Genomic DNA, 21,552 nt, shown 5'->3' with positions numbered 1-21,552 from the left:
ACTGGTTTGCTCTTGAACAGTATGTATGACTGTGCAATCTGTCTGGAGCAGGGCTTGCCACATGCAAGGTTCTCATTAGTGGACTGGTTCACTCTTGACCAGTATGTACAACTGTGCAGTCTGTCTGGAGCAGGGCTTGCCACATGCAAGGTTCTCATTAGTGGACTGGTTCACTCTTGACCAGTATGTATGACTGTGCAGTCTGCCTTGAGCAGGGTTTGCCACATGCAAGGTTCTCATTAGGGGACTGGTTCGCTCTTGACCAGTATGTATGACTGTGCAGTCTGTCTGGAGCAGGGTTTGCCACATATGGCATAAACCCCATTTTGGCATAACTTTGGTCTTCTTTATCAAGGTTCTTAAGTAATTTGTATATTGCAAATTAATGACTATTTAACAAAAAATACTATCGCACCATCCAAATCAGCCTAGAAAAAATAATACCATATTACTATTAGTAACAGCTCTTTTAACACTTCACCACTAAAATACGTATTTTGACGCATTTGTAGTCTCTTATTTCTGTATTTCTGTATATATTTTTATAGTCTGTAAATTTAATTTATGACCTTTCATACTAAATTAAAGTTAAAAAGGCTTAATTTTCAAGCCTTAGATACTGATTAGCAGCAAACAGCATAAAACCTGAACAGACTGTGAGTTACTCGTAGGCTGTTCTGGATATATGCTGTTTGCACATTTTCACTTTGCTTCTGAGTGGGAAAGGGTTAAATAATGCTTTTTATAGAAAATTAATAAAGATTTCACAGTTGTTATATGTTTCATATGTAGAACTTTGAGTCTTAATAAATACCAATCCATGTCTTGTATTGTAAATATTCATTGTAGAGTTACGAAAGTTCATTTTGTGTTCTGATTGTGTTCCAGTTTTTAGATATTAATGTTGTTTTGTACAAAGGTTACAATAAAATATTCAAGCCTACAGATGTTTGTGTTTTTGCTGGTGGATATGAAGTTCCAATTAGATATAACTTGATTGGTTTCAAGCATTAAAATGGCAGAATAATTATATTCAATAACGGGCTCTAATGACAATTGTTCACAAACTGATCATAAAACATTTTCATCATAAACGAAACAAGAATTAAATGAGTCTAGTTCTGAGAAAACTGGGCTTAATTCATGTGCGTAAAGTGGCGTCCCAGATTAGCCTGTGCAGTCCGCACAGGCTAATCAGGGACGACACTTTCAGCTTTTATGGTATTTTTAGTTTAAAGAAAGTCCCTTCTTACCGAAAATCAAGTTTAAGCGGAAAGTGTTGTCCCTGATTAGCCTGTGCGGACTGCACAGGCTAATCTGGGACGACACTTTATGCTCATGAATTAAGCCCAGTTTTATCAGAACAAGACACAAATTATCAAGTAGGTGTGCTTCTATCCCCAATGAGAAGCAAAGTGACAACTCATCTTCGTAAGCTTAGCCCTCTCCCCCATCAAAAGCAAAGTGAAAATAGCTTTTGCAACCAGCATAAAACCAGAACAGCCTGCTTGTAACTCGCAGTCTGTTCAGGTTTTATGCTGTTTGATGCTCACCAGTATCTAATGTTTGGAAATGAAAACCTATACAATTTGAATCTAGGAAAAAAGGTCTAGAACTGAATTCAACTTTCTATGGGACTACAAATGCGTCAAAAAACGTATCTAGGGGGTGAGCTAACAAGAGAGCAAACTTGTCCAAAAATTCACCTGTTAAAAGGTCAAGACTACCGGTAGGTTAATTTGGATAATTTGTGAGCCATACTAAAGAAATGTTATGGTGAGTTAATACAAAGATCGTTATAACTAAGTTTGATCAATATACAATAGCCAGAATTCAGAAATAGTTAAGCAAATTTCTGATAATTCAAGAGCCAAAATTCAGAAGGGCTTCAAGTGATCTGGTAAAGTAACAAGATCCTGATATTATTTCCACCAACACCATCAAGTTTACTGATAAAACGATAAAAAGTAATTGAGTAAGAGTCAATATTGTACTTCCGCCTATTTTTCTGTAATGCAAGGGTCATTTAGAAGTGTTCCAGTTGATCTAGCTGGTTTTTAAACTTGGCAGAGATGTAATGCCTTTAATATCACAAAATTTAATGATAGTCCAATTAAAATTTGGTTATAGAATGTGGACAATTTTACAGGACGCCACCTGACGGCCGCAGGTGTACACAATATGTCATGTGTTTTAAACAGGCGTAAACAACATGTATATTGTATATTATATAGTTATATGATTCTGTCATTCAAAAAGTGTGTATTTGCAATAATATCATAGTTGCACGATTCTTTCATAAAGAAAGCGTGCATTTATAATGATATCAAATAGTTATATGATTCTGTCATACAGAAAGCGTGTATTTATAATGGTATCAAATAGTTATATGATTCAGTCATACAGAAAGCGTGCATTTATACTGATATCAAATAGTTATATGATTCTGTCATACAGAAAGTGTGTATTTATAATAATACCAAGAAGTTATATGATTCTGACATCTAGAAAGAGTGTATTTATAATGATATCAAATAGTTATATAATTCTGTCATGCAGAAAGGGTGTACCAGTATTTATAATGATATTATATAGTTGTATGATTCTGCCTTCCAGATTCTGTCATCCAGAAAGCCTGTATTTATAATGATATCAAATAGTTATACGATTCTGTCATCCAGAAAGCATGTATTTATAATGATATAAAATAGTTATATGATTCTGTCATACAGAAAGCAAGTTTATAATGATCGCATGCAGTTGGGATAATATTGTCTAAATAGTTTTTACATTAATACATTATTGCACAACTAACAACAGACAAAATATAAACCTGCAGATTTATTCAAACGATCGTAACAATACTGTTGCAATACTAATTTCCCACTTTGAAATATTTAACATGATTGCACAAGTTTTTGAATACTGAAATACTAACATGTTTGAACATTTGAACACACATACAAGGTCCATGGTAACAAATCAAGTTTCAAAGTCTAAACATTATCTGATATATGAAATCATACTGCTTGATAAAACGAATAGCATTACAAGTTTTCATGTTGAAATATTTTGTGTGCAAGATGGTCCTACATCACTCACCTGTGTCACCCACCAAGATGGTCCTACATCACTCACCTGTGTCACCCAAGCAGCATTAAACCCCCTTTTCAAAGAGCATGGCACAAATATTTTTTTTAAAAGGTTACAATGGAACAATCATCTTGTGAATTTGATATAAACATACAAAAGTGACTAGATTTACAAATTTTGCTCGTGCATGTATATCAGTGAACTATAATCACTTTGACTGACTCTTGGCAGTTCTGTTCACTTTACAAGATTTAACAACTTTCCTTTCAAAGCAGTAAAACAATAGTTACGTATTTAACCCTTTACCACTTAGATATGTATTGGGATGCATTTGAAGTCCCTTAGAAAGTACAATTTGATTTAAAACTTTTCTTACTAGATTCAAGTTTTAAAGGCTTCATTTCCAACTTTAAGATACTGGTGAGCAGCGAACAGCATAAGACCTGAACAGACTGCTTCATCTTCAACCCTTAGATAGTGATGAGCAGCAAACAGCATAAAACCTGAACAGACTGCCAGTTACTCGCAGGCTGTTCTGGTTTAATGCTGTATGCACATAGCCAGTTTTACTTTGCTTCTGAGTGGGAAAGGGTTAATTTACTCAAGATACTGTGCAGTTTCCATTTATTCCAAAGTCTCATTCTTTCACTTACCTACCAACATGAAGCCAAAATGATGCAATTTTGAAGTCCAAAACAAAACAGAATTCGCTAAAAAAGGAAAAGGGCGGTATTCACTATTCAACAAACCATTGTAAGACTTGAGACTTAAGAAGTAATCAGTTCATATTCTCTAAAGGCTGTTCATCAAAATATATTTGTCTTACATTCAATTATTTTCTGACAAAACTATTGCCAATCGGTCTCTATAAGAATTTTACGCTGCCAACGATTTTTGGCTAAATATAATTGATTATACATCAATAAAACTCAGACAAAGTTTAAGCACCACTCTATTACTACATGTATGCACATTGATGCATTATATAAATTACCGGTACTTGATATTTTTTCCATGTAATATCCCAACACTCTATCTCTGGTAATTCAAAGTGGCTGCCTTTTAACGCAGTATAAAAACAAATTTCTTAGTTTTGGCATTGTTTAAAATTCCTTTTTACCAAAACTTGTATAATAATGATCTATTATAAAGCATGAAGCATGTTTTTAAGTTTATATTCGTCTATCTTAAGCCTTACAATGGGTTACTAAATACCAGCCCTCAAAAAAAAGTTAAGGGAACTAGAAACATTTTAGGCCATTTTTGACAAAACTATGCTATAAACTATGAAATAAATAATGAGCGTTTCTAAGCTAAACTGAACAATGAAAGCAAACAAATATGCAATGCCCATGTCTCACAGTCTATGACATTCTTTTATGCATCAGTCCCACAACAACTTCATTCATAAGAAAACTGTCACTGCTATTTGCTAAGATTTAGAGAGAATCAATTTCACAGTCCTTTCATTTACAAACAAGAGCTATGTCATCAATGTGACCGATACCACTAAGCAGAGACGTAGATCTGTAGCTCATGTAGAAATGTTTGGTAGATAAACTACTGAAGCTCATGTAGAAATGTTATGTAGATAAACTACTGTAGCTTATGTAGAAATGTTATGTAGATAAACTACTGTAGCTTATGTAGAAATGTTATGTAGATAAACTACTGAAGCTCATGTAGAAATGTTATGTAGATAAACTACTGAAGCTCATGTAGAAATGTTATGTAGATAAGCTAATGAAGCTCATGTAGAAATGTTATGTAGATAAACTACTGAAGCCCATGTAGAAATGTTATGTAGATAAACTACTGTAGCTTATGTAGAAATGTTATGTAGATAAACTACTGAAGCTCATGTAGAAATGTTAAGTAGATAAACAGCAATCCAATCATGACTAGCATGCCAAAACTAAATACAAACTTCACAATTAGCTCTAAGAGCAGGGTACATATTCAACAAACAATTCTTAAACTTAAGTCTTAAAATAAAGTGTATTCTCAAAACTGTAATGTTCTAAAATTATTAAAAAATCAAGTCAAGCATGGCAGTTAACACCTATTATAACGTTATTATGTGGTAAGAACAATGTGTTAATAATACAAGCACCGTTTTAGCCTGAATATTTGCAAACACTGAGGTAATCTTATTGAGTCTAAGTCTATCCTTTATTCTCAAGTCTAAGAATGGGTTGGTGAATACGGGCCCAGGTGAGCTAAAAAGTAAATCAAATCAAGGAAATATTATCACTGAGTAACAACAAGTAACATACAATCCAAGCCAGCTTGGTAAATAATCTAAACGTACATGTACATAAGCCTTGCTCTGTGACAAGTGTGTTTAACGCATGTGCTAGTGCAGTCTCCACAGGCTAATCAGGAACAACTCTTTCCGCTTTTATTTTAATCTTTCTTTTAAAAGACGATTGTGCTTGACAAAAATCCAGTTAAGGCGGAAAGTGTCTTCCCTGATTAGCCTGTGTGGACTGCACGAGCTAATCTAGGACGACACTATACCCACATGCAGTAGACCCGCTTCTCACAGACCAAGGCTCGTATACGTTGGTTATTATATTGACAACACAAACAATATTTAACATCAAACAAAATGACAATGGATTAAATACTGTTCTCATCAAACAACATGATGATAAATGAAAATACTATGTCATAAATAGTGGCTACAATCTTAAATCACATATACATATGGTATTGTGGTTAAATATACTTCAGTCAGTAAAAGTCATTATATATCATTCAGTAAAAGTGATTCTATATCCATTGTAGTAAAAGTGATATAATATCATTGGAGTTAAAGTGATATAAAATCATTCAGTAAAAGTGATTCTATATCCATTGGAGTAAAAGTGATATAATATCATTCAGTAAAAAAGATTAAATATCATTGAGTATAAGCGATTTAATATCATTTAATAAAAGTGATTGAATATCCTTCAATAACAGTGATTTAATGTAATTCAGAAAAGTGATTTAATATCATTCATTAAAAGTGATTGAATATCCTTCAACGACAGTGATTTAATGTTATTCAGAAAAATGATTTAATATCATTCAATAAAAGTGATTGAATATCATTCAATAACAGTGATTCAATGTAATTCAGAAAAGTGATTTAATATCATTCAATAAAAGTGATTGAATATCATTCAATAACAGTGATTTAATGTAATTCAGAAAAGTGATTTAATATCATTCAATAAAAGTGATTGAATATCATTCAATAACAGTGATTTAATGTAATTCAGAAAAATGATTTAATATCATTCAATAAAAGTGATTGAATATCCTTTAACGACAGTGATTTAATGTAATTCAGAAAAGCGATTAAATATTCTTAGTAATCAATATCCTTGTGTAAAATTGATATAATATCCTTCAGCCAAAGTGACTTGACACTGTTAAGTAAAACTTAGTTTTTAAACAAGAGATGTGTTTGTCACAAACACAATGCCAGCTATTGCGCCGCTTTGTAGCCATATATTTGACCTTTGACCTTGAAGGATGACCTTGACCTTTCACCACTCAAAATGTGCAGCTCCATGAGAAGTAAGTAAGAGATTGAATGGAGAAATGATTTTTTTTTAATTATTTTTGACCTTTGACCTTGAAGAATGACCTTGACCTTTACCTTTCATCACTCAAAATGTTCAGCTCCAGGAGATACACATGCATGCCAAATATCAAGTTGCTATCTTCAATATTTAAAAAGTTATGGCCAATGTTAAAGTTTTCGGACGGACATATTTGACATTTGACCTTGAAGGATGACCTTGACCTTCACCTTTCACCACTCAAAATGTGCAGATCCATGAGATGCACATGCATGCCAAATACCAAGTTGCTATGTTAAATATTGAAAAAGTTATGACCAAGTTTTTGGACGGACAGATGGACAGACTGACTGGCTGATAGGCAGTTCAACCGCTATATGCCACCCTACCGGGGGCATAAAAAGTGTTTTAATATCATTTTCTTAAGCAATTTATCTATCATACATTTCATATATTAAAGTACAAAAAAGTACAAAACAAGTAAAAAAAACCATATTATATTCTTCTTAAAAAAATGATTGAATATCATACAAACGTTGATTTAATATCATTGGCATTTGTGTAACATACAATGCAATTACAAAAACAATACTATATTTTGAAAAACATGACTGCTAATATCACAACTATAAAAGAGATTTGATTTTAATTATACAAAAAACTATTTCATTTCATGCTTTTTGGCGGTTTCCACTAACATCAGTGGCAATATTTTGGCAATTAATGTTGCTTAATTTTGATTATGGCAACACTTGTTTGTGTCATTCATATGTAGATTAAGGAAAGTTAGTTAGCTTTGCTGTTTTTTAATAGCTTCCTGCTATTCATTTACAAAGTTTACTAAAAAATACACTACTCACAAATTATTTACTATCCATTATCCAAACATGTTTTTTAAAACTTAAAAATCCATGCCAACAGTATCTTATATTCATGATTTATCAACCACAAAAATATTCAAAGCTGTTCTCATCATTATTCAAAATTTAAAGCTGTTCTCATCATTATTCACAATTGAAAGCTGTTCTCATCATTATTCACAATTTTGAAGATGAAATTTCAGTGTTTACGATATAAAAGAACATAGGCAAGATACAAACGTGTTGAGAAAATGATCTAAGGTTTTACAACATTGTTTCTCAATCTGATGATCTATCTACATGATGAGGTTTTCTTTCACTCAAGTACTACACACTTATGAACACAATAAAAGGATTTTCTAGTTTCTGGGTCAGAATTTGTAATGTTTCTCAAGAAAAACCTTAATAAATATTGTTTGTCTATTAAAATACCCAATTCCATTTCAAGCATTTCCATGTTAAATTCAAGAAATTCTGCTGCCATGTTAAAATATGAAACATTCCAGCCTTCTGAATTAATGTTAAATAACATACACATTGGATTTGCAACTGACACAAATAACTTAAAGATTTTTTATCAATTAATTTTACTTTCCCCAAGGTACTTTGGGAATATGGACCCTTGACACATTTTGCAAAAACAACAACAACTTTAACTAACAACAACAACAACAATTCTGGTCCATAGGAAAATCCGGAAGCATTTTGGACAGACAGTATGTGATACAACAAATAGTTACAAAAATATTCACAGTACATTATTAGCTATTCAAAAGTTCATATTTAAATGGAACATACAAACTCATTTCCACAAACACAAGATTTGTGGGAAAAAAATGCTGATGTAACCTTAAGTTATGGTAGATATTATGTAGCATATTCTAGGAATTCAATTATGACATTATAAATTATCAACCACATTTTTTAAAGTTTACAACTTTTTCAAAATGTGTTCTGTTTTTACATGTTCCACTAAGTGACAATATAATATTTTTGTGCCATAAACTTTATACTAAAACATTGAATAATGGATTTCATGCAAGTTATCAATTTTTGAATGCTACAATTATTTGACACATTAATTCACAGCTTCAAATACATTTAATATTTTTGTCCAAAACACAGCAACAAAAATACTTTTCCAGATTTGCGTATTACACCTGTTTGTAAAGTAAATGAGTATATAATTAGTAGAAATTGTGTACAACAAGTACTATATTTACCAATAATTGATTGTTGATAATATCAAAAGTTTCAGTGGAATGCATTAATTGCATAAATATTATGAACATAAAGAATATATATGCACTCACAGTACAAAAAAAATATGGATGGCCACATATTATATACTTTAGTTGGGCAAGTGGGCAGTCCAAGTAATTATTACCAAAGTTGCAAGATTCATAAATGATTTTTTTTTAATACAAAATACACAAGAAAACTGCTATAACATTTTTTTACACAAACTGTTTTAATACCAAAAATGCCACATTAAAACTTATCAGAGACAAAAGATTCAAAAAGAGGACAGTATACTTTCAAAAATAAAACAAACTTCTGTATGGATTTTTTTATTGCAAAACATACAAAAGACAAGAAACAATTTCACATAACATCTAGTCTTCAAGTGCTCTTTACAAACATACACTGAAAGACCATTTAATCACAAATTTGATTCATTAGTACTAACTCTGTGATATGCTATATCATGTCCCAAATTGTGCGAAGCATGAAAACTAAACTGTACATTTTCTTCTGTACTAAAGGAATCTGTGTCCTGTAAAGGCATGCAATCTTTATTTTCAAGCTTGCATGTTAATACTTGATCATGATCACTGGGAGGTATGCTTTGTTCATTTAGAAGCTTGCATGAAGGATCATTCAGATGATTGATTTCTAGATCTAAGTCTCCCCGATGCTTGATGGTATGGCATTGGTCAGAGTCCAGTGGAGGATTGCAGACTTCTTCAAGGTCAGATTCTAAGTCAAGGTCACAAGTCACTTTCTTTTCAAGGTCACCTCGTTTAAAGGTCAGGCTGAGATCCAGTTTGTTGATTGAGGTAACGGAATTCATCATTTCACCGACCTAAATACAAACAAATTATTTTTATTATGTGATTAAGAGTAAAATAAATAAAGTCATAACAACAAGAAATAAATGGTTGACCCTTATGGTAGGTTATTAATGTAATAACAAAAAGTTAATAGTTTGGATGTGTAGAAATTAAACCACAGGGTCCATAAGTGATTCCAAAACGAGCATCAAAATAAAGAATGGAACTATTTTGATTGTATAAGAGCAAGTATTCCATCATATCCTTACGGACAGTCCCCTCTTTTGGAGGTCCTTTTCTTTCCTGGTTTTCTTCCTCATCAGCAGCCACACAATGGTGAACAAGGTCCCTCCCAAAATCTTCAACAGGGCAGACGTGCCTTGAAAAGAAAATGGGGATATGTGCTCATCAAATTCCAAAATGTATATCACTCCAAGGACCTGTGTACAAGATTAAAGATTCATTAAGGGAAATGTGATGCACACATAATCCTCAACCCTTTCCCACTCAGAAGCTTAGTGAAGATGGCTATGTGCAAACAGCAATAAACAGTTTTATGCTGTTTGCTGCTTATTAGTATCTAAGCGTTAGTAGGAAGCCTTTAAAACTCGAATTAAGTAAGAGAGGCCTTAAATTTAATACAACTTTAAAACAAACTACAAATGCGTCGAAATATGTCTAAGTGGTAAAGGGTTAGGCGAAATAAATGATTTCCCATACTTCTCTTATTTAGGATTTCCTGATGATTTCAACAAAGGAAATTACTTTAATGAGCTAATTTATGAGTAATCAAGGCTAACCTAACTTGTCATTCCCGACTGCACAGGCCAATCTAGGCTAACGTAACTTGTCATTCCCGACTGCACAGGCCAATCTAGGCTAATGTAACTTGTCATTCCCGACTGCACAGGCCAATCTAGGCTAATGTAACTTGTCATTTCCGACTGCACAGGCCAATCTAGGCTAACGTAACTTGTCATTGCGGACTGCACAGGCCAATCTAGGCTAACGTAACTTGTCATTGCGGACTGCACAGGCCAATTTAGGCTAACGTAGCTTGTCATTGCGGACTGCACAGGCCAATCTAGGCTAACGTAACTTGTCATTGCGAACTGCACAGGCCAATCTAGGCTAACGTAACTTGTCATTGCGGACTGCACAGGCCAATCTAGGCTAACGTAACTTGTCATTCCGGACTGCACAGGCCAATCTAGGACAACACATTAAGCACATGCATTACCCTCAGTTTCCAAGAATAAAGCTTAAATGAATTTCATTAAAAATTACATGCCATTTCCCCATGACCTTAAAAGAAATACAATGTGAAAACATACCTAGGATTATTTGTATATAATGTTAGCTGAAGAAGAATTTGACTTATATTACATGAGGCATTAAATGAAGAACCTTTCTATCTCTTTTAAGTTACAGTAACTTTGACTTGATGTTCTCTTAATTTTGTTAAAAGTTCTTGTTCACAGATTTCTGAATTTCTTTTAAACGTTAGTAAATGTATCTATAACATAACCATATAAAACAAGGGCTGCAAGGTCACTGTGACCTAGTGACCTGAAAATCAATAGGGGTCATCTGCCAGTCATGATCAATGTACCTATGAAGTTTCATGATCCTAGGCCTAAGAATTCTTGAGTATTCATCTGGAAACCATTTTATTGTTTCGAGTCACTGTGACTTTGACCTATGACCTAGTGACCTGAAAATCAATAGGGGTCATCTGCCAGTCATGATCAATGTTCCTATGAAGTTTCATGATCCCAGGCCTAAGTTTTCATGAGTTATCATCCGGAAACCATTTGGTGGACGGACCGACAGACGGTCGTATATCTATGTCTGAACATCTCTATGTCTTACCCACATATCTATGTCTGAACATCTCTATGTCTTATCCACATATCTTTGTCTGAACATCTCTATGTCGTACCCACATATATGTGTCTGAACATCTCAATGTCTTACCCACATATCAATGTCTGAACATTTATATGTCTTACCCACATAATTATGTCTGAACATCTCTATGTCTTACACACATATCTATGTCTGAACATCTCTATGTCTTACCCACATATCTGTGTCTGAACATCTCTATGTCTTACCCACATATCTATGTCTGAACATCTCTATATCTTACCTACATATCTATGTCTGAACATCTCTATGTTGTAGATAAGACAGGAGCCGTTCTCCCCACACCTCTGACGCCAGAGCAGACAGGCTGTGTCAATGATGCTGCCAAATACCATCGGGGCTGGGATGTACGCTACAATAAACATGATTCACACTCTGAAAAAACACGTTTAATGAATGTGCATAAAGTGTAGTCCGAGATCAGCCTGTGCGGTTGCCAGGGAGGACATTTAACTTTTTTTGTCAAGAAGAATCTTTGTTTAAAAGATAAATACAACAAGAAACTGTCAGAGACGGGTGATGCTCCCCAAAGTGTTTTTTTGTCACAATATTGCACTATATATTCAGCTAAAAGGAAACGTCTTGAGGGCACAGTAGTTGGGGGACAAGTATTTTTTTATAGAAAATTTCAAAGGGCCATAACTCTGTGAAAAATCATCCGACCAGGGACCGCTGATAATATGCACATCTCGTCTTGGTAGTGAAGCTTCCCATAAAGTTTCATTGAATTCCGGTAATTAGTTGATGAGAAATAGCCTGGACGAGAATTGCACTATATGCACAGTTAATGGAAAATTTCAAAAATTTCAATGGTCCATAACTCTGTAAAAAATCATCCGACCAGAACCCGCTGATAATATGCACATCTCCTTTTGGTAGTGAAGCTTCCCATAAAGTTTCATTGAATTCTGGTCATTAGTTGCTGAGAAATAGCCCGGACAAAAATTGCACTATATGTACATTTAATGGAAAATTTCAAAGGGCCATAACTCTGTGAAAAATCATCCGACCAGAACCCGCTGATAATATGCACATCTCCTCTTAGTAGTGAAGCTTCCCATAGTTTCATTGAAATCCGGTCATTAGTTGCTGAGAAATAGCCCGGACAAAAATTGTGCACGGACGGACACACGGACGGACGGACAGACGAAGCGGCGACTATATGCTCCCCCCAAAATAAATTTAGCATAATAAAAGGGGAAAGTTGCGTCACTGAGAAGTGTGGACTGGGAAGGATTATCTGGGACAGAATGTTACGCATATGTAAAAAAAAAGTCATTTTAACAGAGCAAAATTTAAGATTTAAACATGATAATTGCCTTTTTGTCTATAATTGTTATTTGCATCGCCAATTGTAATTTTATTTACCACTACTTTACACAAAACAAAAGTATTCATAAGTTAAACAAAGCCTAATTTTAAAAGTTAAAATACCAATATAAAATATAACAATTAGAATGTCAAAATGTCACCTAATTTCAACACCTTCTTATCCCTTTACCACTGAAAAATGTATTTTGGCGCATTTGTAGTCCCATAAAAAGTTAAATTTAATTAAAAACCCTTCTGACTATATTCAAGTTCTTAAGGCTTCATTTCCAACCTTAAGATACTGATGAGCAGCAAACAGCATAAAACCTGAACAGACAGCGAGTTACTCGTAGGCTGTTCTGATTTTATGCTGTCTGCACATAGCCATTTCATTTTGCTTCTGAGTGGGAAAGGGTTAAGCCATATAAATGTTCAAGCTTTGGGCAGACTTGACACCTACCAAACAATCTCAGTATGACAAACTGCATGCCGAGCGCAAAGCACCTCTCCTCTTCTCTGACAGACCTGCAAAAAATCAACAGACAATCAAATTTAATGCCATTAGGCAATAGTAAACAATGTATTCAAGATGGAATGTGCCATAGTTCTAATTTTGTTTATGTTACCTTTTTTCAAAATTTATACATTTTATTCAGTATTTTTTGCAATAAGGGTTTAGTGTACCACAATATTGCAATGGTGAATTCACTATTGCAATCCTGGCTTTCAAATCAAATGAACCTCATTCTGGGTGAACTAAGCATACTGTATGTGGGTAAAGTGTCATCCCAAATTAGCCCACCAGGGTTTTTTTTGGCCCGATTTTATAGCCGAAATTCAGCTATGTTCCCAATCCCAAAAAGTATACTTTTTTCCCCAATGTGGCAAAAAATTCCCAATTTCAAAAAACAAAAAACAATTAGTATTAGTATTTCCCTAATCAGTGGACTTTTCGTGTGGAAAAAAGGCTAATGAATTTATTTTCCCAATTTCATGAAAATGCCGATAAAATTCCCAATGCCAAAGCCATGGGCTATCTTCCCAAAAAGTGGGAAAAAAAACCTGCCCACACAGGCTGCACAGGCTAATCAGAGACTACACTTTTCGCTTTAAAGGATTTTTTGTTTAAACAAAATCTCTGCAAAAGAAAATTCATGTTTAGGATGAAAGTGTCATCTCTGATGTGCCCATGCAGTTTCAGATTACACTTTACGCACATACATTAAGCCTTTACACAGACTGCACAGGATAATCTGGGACGACACTATGAGCACATGCGTTAAACAAACCTGAGGGTGACCATAAGTATGGGCATCTGGGAGCCGGCCACGCAGAAGGTCATGAAGACCAGCAGGATGAGGAACGGGAGCAGGTTCTTGCACGTCGACTTGCAGGGCCCGCTGGTTGCCACTGGCGACATGATCACCTCCGAGCTGAAGTGGTCCCCTAGGATACACGAACATCCTGTGAAGTTCTGAAATGGCCAGAAGACTTTGTCAGATTATAGTTTTGAGTATTTGTTCAAAAAAGACTTTAATTGTGAATCTTATATTATTTTACAATTCATCTTTTACAGACAGACTACCTCAGCTGTGGCAAGAGGACATTTTCAGATTATATTCCTTTCACAAGACTTTGTTTTGTAGGTCTGTTTTGCAGTTAATGCGGACTTGTCATTTTGAGAGAAACTCACATTATAATTCACAAATTATACTCCAATTGTTGGCAGTAGGCATTCTCAAAGAATATTCCTTTAACACATATTTGATCAATGTAAGTTTATTTTTTGGAGTTAATGCAGAGTTAAATGCCATTTCGAGTGAAACTTATGTTATTATTAATATTTTAAAATATATCTTTAACAGAAAGACTGACTAAGCTGAGGGTAATTTTGAACTCATCAGTGCTCTCTAGCTAAGATTTGAAAGGGGCAGGGTTCTCATTTGTCACAGGTGCACTTAACCCTTCACCACTAGATACGTATGTGCACATTTGTAGTCCCTTAGAAAGTAATATTTCAATGTAAACCTTCCTTAGTAGATTCAAGTTGTTAAAGCTTCATCTTCAAACCTTAGATACTGATTAGCAGCAAACAGCATAAAACCTACACAAACTGCGAGTGACTAGAAGGCTTTTCTGGTTTTATGCTGTTTGCACATTTTCACTTTGCTTCTAAGTTGAAAAGGGTTAAGAGGGCAGTCAAATTATCCATGAGGCATATTTTCAATAAAGCATGTGCTATATATGTCTATATTTCATGTGCTTTTATTCTAGGCATTGCTTGTTAAACAAGGGCTGTTTGTAAAACATGCATGCCCCCCATATGGGCTGTCCGTTGTAGTGGCAGCCATTGTGTGAATACAATTTTTGTCACTGTGACCTTGACCTTTGACCTAGTGACCTGAAAATCAATAGGGGTCATCTGCGGGTCACGATCAATGTACCTATGAAGTGTCATGATCCTAAGCAAAAGCGTTCTTGAGTTATCATCCGAAAATCATTTTCCTATTTTGGGTCACCGTGACCTTGACCTTTGACTTTGTGACCTCAAAATCAATAGGGGTAATCTGCAAGTCATGATCAATCTACCTATGAAGTTTCATGATCCTAGGCGTATGCGTTCTTGAGTTATCATCCTAAAACCATTTTACTATTTCGGGTCACCGTGACCTTGACCTTTGACCTAGTGACCTCAAAATCAATAGGGGTCATTTGCAAGTCATGATGAATCTACCCATGAAGTTTCATAATCCTAGGCGTATGCGTTCTTGAGTTATCATCCGGAAACCATTTTACTATTTCGGGTCACCGTGACCTTGACCTTTGACCTAGTGACCTCAAAATCTTAAGGGGTCATCTGCAAGTCATGATCAATCTACCCATGAAGTTTCATGATCCTAGGCATATGCGTTCTTGAGTTATCATTTAAAAACCATTTTACTATTTCTGGTCACCGTGACCTTGACCTTTGACCTAGTGACCTCAAAATCAATAGGGGTCATCTGCGAGTAATGATCAATGTACCTATGAAGTTTCATGATCCTAGGCCCAAGCGTTCTTGAGTTATCGTCTGACAACCACCTGGTGGACGGACAGACCGACCGACCGACAGACCGACCGACCAACAGACCGACATGAGCAAAGCAATATACCCCCTCTTCTTCGAAGGGGGGCATAGGATCAATGTACCTATGAAGTGTCATGATCCTAGGCAAAAGCGTTCTTGAGTTATCATCCGAAAATCATTTTACTATTTCGGGTCACCGTGACCTTGACCTTTGACCTTGTGACCTCAAAATCAATAGGGGTAATCTGCAAGTCATGATCAATCTACCTATGAAGTTTCATGATCCTAGGCGTATGCGTTCTTGAGTTATCATCCTAAAACCATTTTACTATTTCGGGTCACCGTGACCTTGACCTTTGACCTAGTGACCTCAAAATCAATAGGGGTCATCTGCGAGTCATGATCAATCTACCCATGAAGTTTCATGATCCTAGGCGTATGCGTTCTTGAGTTATCATCCGGAAACCATTTTACTATTTCGGGTCATCGTGACCTTGACCTTTGACCTAGTGACCTCAAAATCAATAGGGGTCATCTGCAAGTCATGATCAATCTACCCATGAAGTTTCATGATCCTAGGCGTATGCGTTCTTGAGTTATCATTCAAAAAACATTTTACTATTTCTGGTTACCGTGACCTTGACCTTTGACCTAGTGACCTCAAAATCAATAGGGGTCATCTGCGAGTCATGATCAATGTACCTATGAAGTTTCATGATCCTAGGCCCAAGCGTTCTTGAGTTATCGTCTGACAACCACCTGGTGGACGGACAGACCGACCAACCGACAGACCGACCGACAGACCGACATGAGCAAAGCAATATACCCCCTCTTCTTCGAAGGGGGGCATAATTTATTAAAATAGTTCAACTGTTAAAATTTAAATAATCTTAAAGTTTTGAAACATCAAATACAATTTCCTTTATAATAATGTGAAGGGATAAAAAGGGGCAATGTGGGGGTCTGAGGAGTGTAATTGGGCCTTTGGGGAGCAGGATGCTGCACCCCTCCATCCAGGTCTAGCTGGAGCAATGAGTCAAAGTTATCCAAGACAATATTTTATGTCATCAGTGACTAGTATTATGTTGCTATGACCAATGTGATTGACATTACCTGGTGGCTATGACCAATGTGATTGACATTACCTGGTTGCTATGACCAATGTGATTGACATTACCTGGTTGTTATGACCAATGTGATTGACATTACCTGGTTGCTATGACTAATGTGATTGACATTACCTGGTTGCTAAACAATCTGACCAACATGTTAAATTAAGCAAGGTGAAAGTTTGGGGAAATTGTATCTTTACTTGTTCTCAAAAACTTTGCTCTTTAGGCTAGAACATATATAGAACTGGTTAATACTTTGGACTGATTTGAATCAGTAATTATATTACCAAGGGTGATAAAATCCATGTGCACTAAAAAATTAACCTTGGCTAACATTAACCAACGTCCAATGTTAACTTTTTGAACTACTGTACCCAGCTGTTTGCTTCAACAAAACTGACATACAATACACAGTCATCAACTAGTATTAAGAAATCATCACCAGTTGTCTTGATTCTCTGACACCATTTGAAGAATATATTTTAAGACACACATTTTTCATTAAATATGTGTTCTTTATTCCTTTCCTGCTCAGAAGCAAAGCCAGTTACTCACAGTCTGTTCAGTTTGTGTGCTGTTTGCAGTCTGTTCAGATTGTGTGCTGTTTGCAGTATGTTCAGATTGTGTGCTGTTTGACTCACAGTCTGTTCAGATTGTGTGCTGTTTGACTCACAGTCTGTTAAGATTGTGTGCTGTTTGACTCACAGTCTGTTCAGATTGTGTGCTGTTTGACTCACAGTCTGTTCAGATTGTGTGCTGTTTGTTACTCACAGTCTGTTCAGATTGTGTGCTGTTTGTTACTCACAGTCTGTTCAGATTGTGTGCTGTTTGTTACTCACAGTCTGTTCAGATTGTGTGCTGTTTGTTACTCACAGTCTGTTCAGATTGTGTGCTGTTTGTTACTCACAGTCTGTTCAGATTGTGTGCTGTTTGCAGTCTGTTCAGATTGTGTGCTGTTTGCAGTCTGTTCAGATTGTGTGCTGTTTGCAGTCTGTTCAGATTGTGTGCTGTTTGACTCACAGTCTGTTCAGATTGTGTGCTGTTTGACTCACAGTCTGTTCAGATTGTGTGCTGTTTGACTCACAGTCTGTTCAGATTGTGTGCTGTTTGACTCACAGTCTGTTCAGATTGTGTGCTGTTTGACTCACAGTCTGTTCAGATTGTGTGCTGTTTGTTACTCACAGTCTATTCAGATTGTGTGCTGTTTGTTACTCACAGTCTGTTCAGATTGTGTGCTGTTTGTTACTCACAGTCTGTTCAGGATGTGTGCTGTTGGACTCACAGTCTGTTCAGATTGTGTGCTGTTTGACTCACAGTCTGTTCAGATTGTGTGCTGTTTGTTACTCACAGTCTGTTCAGATTGTGTGCTGTTTGTTACTCACAGTCTGTTCAGATTGTGTGCTGTTTGACTCACAGTCTGTTCAGATTGTGTGCTGTTTGACTCACAGTCTGTTCAGATTGTGTGCTGTTTGACTCACAGTCTTTTCAGATTGTGTGCTGTTTGACTCACAGTCTGTTCAGATTGTGTGCTGTTTGACTCCCAGTCTGTTCAGATTGTGTGCTGTTTGACCCACAGTCTGTTCAGATTGTGTGCTGTTTGACTCACAGTCTGTTCAGATTGTGTGCTGTTTGTTACTCACAGTCTGTTCAGATTGTGTGCTGTTTGACTCACAGTCTGTTCAGATTGTGTGCTGTTTGTTACTCACAGTCTGTTCAGATTGTGTGCTGTTTGACTCACAGTCTGTTCAGATTGTGTGCTGTTTGTTACTCACAGTCTGTTCAGATTGTGTGCTGTTTGTTACTCACAGTCTGTTCAGATTGTGTGCTGTTTGACTCACAGTCTGTTCAGATTGTGTGCTGTTAGACTCACAGTCTGTTCAGATTGTGTGCTGTTTATTGCTCATCACTCATCAGTACCTTAGGGTTTGAAATGAAGCCTTTTCAACTTGAATCCATTAAAAATGTACTAAATATTTAATTAGATTTTCTAAGGGACTAAAAAAGTGTCAAAGTGGGTATCGAAGTGGCCAATGATTAAAGGGAAGATCTAAGGGAGATCACTCACCATGGATGTCTAAGGGAGATCACTTACCATGGATGTGTGATCCTCGGCAATGTTGTTGATGTGCGTGCAGCCTGCATGGCATGGAGAGAAATAGGTGAGCCCGTTGATACCACAGATGGGTTCAAGGTCATTGTTGGAACACTCACAGAACATGTTGCACGACGATGTCAGGTTGGCTTCAAAGTCTAGGTCCTCTATGAGGTTGTAGCCAGAGCTGAAAACACACAAAGAACGTACATCTTCATGATTTGAGACCTGTTTTGAGAAAATGGGGATTAATGCATGTGCGAGAGGTTTTGTCTAAGATAAGCCTGTGCAGTCCACACAGGCTAACCTAAGAGGACACTTTCCCCCTAGATTGTTTTTAAACTTAGATGAGACTTCCTTTAAACAAAAAATCCATAAAAGCTGAAAGTGTCATTCCAGAGTAGCCTATGCAGACTGCGCAGGCTTATCTGGGACAACATTTTACACACATGCATTAAGCCTTGTTTTCACAGAGCGCAGCTCATTTCTGATTTTTACTGAAAGTCTTTCATTTTATAAATCTTTAGCAAAATCATTTAGGTGTTCTTAATTCTGTGTCAAAGCCAAGGTGTCTTTTTTATGTTTCTGCCAAAAGTGAAAACAGTAAAATATTAAGCTTTAAAAGAAAGAACATAGTACAAGTCAATGTGTTTTTAACATATTCTGAATGGCTGAACACTTTATACTTTCGTAAAAAAAGCTCATTGTATACTGAAGTGAAATTTTTTTTTTAACATACAAATGTAGATTTACATTGATGATGACAAAAAATAATCACAGAAAGAAAAATATTCATCATTTCACTTTAATCAAGGAAAAATTACATTTCATGCATCATTTATAATAACCATTGTCAAAATGTATTTGGATATTAAAAAAATAACATCATATTATATGGAACATGCTTTGTGAAAAGGGGGTTAAATGCATGTGCGTTAAATGCATGTGCAATCCACACAGGTTAATCAGGGATGACACTTTCCGGTGTAATGGTATTTTTTGTTTACAGAAAGTCTCTTCTAAGCAAAAATCCAGCAAAGGCGGAAAGTTTTCATGCCTGATAAGGCTGTGTAGACTGCACAGGCTAATCTCGAACAAAACTTTAATGAACATGCATTAAACCCCTATTTACGGCGCAATGCTCATATAAAATCTGGCCGTATAAAGCAGTCTCCACTCTACAGACACATAAAAGATGTCATTGACTTATGTGCATGTATACCATACAATGTCTGAGGGAACTTAAATAGTTACTAAAGCATTGGTGACACATAACAGATACTGGTTATGTACTGGTAACGTAAAACCAATAATGTATGTGGCTGTGGATTATAGAGAGGACAAAATACATTTCCCATTTAGTTATCTTCTGCTCATTACCTGTAATACACTGATAAATGTGAACCATATTTATAACATGCTATATTTTCATATTCATAAAACTTATATTCCTGAACTAACTCCGTAAAATATTACACACTGACAAAAGGTTGTGTTTTTTTTTTTATTCACGTCAACAGAAGTCAATGAAATGACAGTTTCATTGCTTAGATTGGCATATAATTATTATGAATGGGTGTTATGCCATTTTTGGCAGGTTAATTCCAGTTCAGAGCTGTTCTGTTTCCCATGAGACCAAGAAACCTTACATTACTTTATAGGTGCGTGGCTTTATAGCAACCACAGGCTGGTCTGGAGCTATGCTGGCTGCATGTGGCATAAGATCCATTTTTGCATGAAGCAAGTCATATCATGTGAATATTTTCATCACACACCGTAGCATATTTAATAAACCCTTTCCCATTCAGAAGCAAAGTAAAAATAGCTATGTGCAAACAGCATAACACCAGAACAGCCTGCGAGTAACTCGCAGTCTGTTCAGGTTTAATGCTGTTTGCTGCTCAATAGTATCTAAGGGTTGGAAATGAAGACTTTAAAACTTTAATCCAGTAAGAAAGGTCTTTAATTGAATTTAACTTTCAATTGGACTACAAATGCATCAAAATACGTTTCTAAGTGGTAAAGGGTTAAAGAATACTCTGCATACAAAAAATATGTGAACACATAAGCAAGAAAATGTGCTCCTTGTTCAAATGGTTGTCAAAATAAAATGTCTCTGATGTGATTTAGTCAAATTATAATTATCCTTGTTTTTTATCAACAGTTTGGAAATAAAATTAACGTAAAATTCTTCAAGAATAGTTAAACTACTAAAATAAAATAATTGCCGAAGGTATTCCAGGATAAGATTTGAGTAACATTATGAACAGTGACGAACATATTCCAACCTAAATGTGAACTTGGTATGCATCTGGTGTGACACTGTCAATGTACTCACCTGGTTTGTTCACTATTTAACAACACAATTTAAACAATCATTTGTGTGTATACAGTGTACATCTTAAGGTTGGTAAATAAAACATTATGCATGTGCGTAAAGTGCCGTACCAGACAAGCCT

At 35.6% G+C, this 21,552-nt stretch overlaps 2 protein-coding genes across 43 annotated transcripts in view; one reads left to right on the top strand and one right to left on the bottom strand.

Annotated features, from left to right (window-relative positions):
• Positions 1 to 943, top strand: part of LOC127857616 (structural maintenance of chromosomes flexible hinge domain-containing protein 1-like) — a 157,546-nt gene extending 156,603 nt beyond the window's left edge. For 41 of the 42 annotated variants that reach the window (XM_052394142.1, XM_052394147.1, XM_052394127.1 and 38 more), the window contains one exon: positions 69 to 943. The gene's annotated coding sequence lies outside the window, so the exon portion shown is untranslated. The remainder of the gene's footprint in view (positions 1 to 68) is intronic. The other variant, XM_052394104.1, reaches the window with a different exon arrangement.
• A 1,885-nt stretch (positions 944 to 2,828) lies between these two features.
• The window catches only part of LOC127857885 (solute carrier organic anion transporter family member 5A1-like), a 69,335-nt gene continuing 50,611 nt past the window's right edge, over positions 2,829 to 21,552 (bottom strand). The window contains exons 8-13 of the mRNA XM_052394603.1: positions 19,094 to 19,280; positions 14,112 to 14,296; positions 13,283 to 13,347; positions 11,735 to 11,863; positions 9,852 to 9,961; positions 2,829 to 9,614 (exon numbers count right to left, since the gene is read on the bottom strand). Of these exons, the coding sequence (XP_052250563.1) occupies positions 9,192 to 9,614; positions 9,852 to 9,961; positions 11,735 to 11,863; positions 13,283 to 13,347; positions 14,112 to 14,296; positions 19,094 to 19,280 (1,099 nt within the window). The 3' untranslated portion in view covers positions 2,829 to 9,191. The remainder of the gene's footprint in view (positions 9,615 to 9,851; positions 9,962 to 11,734; positions 11,864 to 13,282; positions 13,348 to 14,111; positions 14,297 to 19,093; positions 19,281 to 21,552) is intronic.

Source organism: Dreissena polymorpha, chromosome 14, assembly GCF_020536995.1.
Source record: "Dreissena polymorpha isolate Duluth1 chromosome 14, UMN_Dpol_1.0, whole genome shotgun sequence".
NCBI lineage: Eukaryota > Metazoa > Mollusca > Bivalvia > Myida > Dreissenidae > Dreissena > Dreissena polymorpha.
The sequence above is the reverse complement of the archived record's forward strand: the minus strand, read 5'-3'. Positions and strand labels throughout refer to the sequence as shown.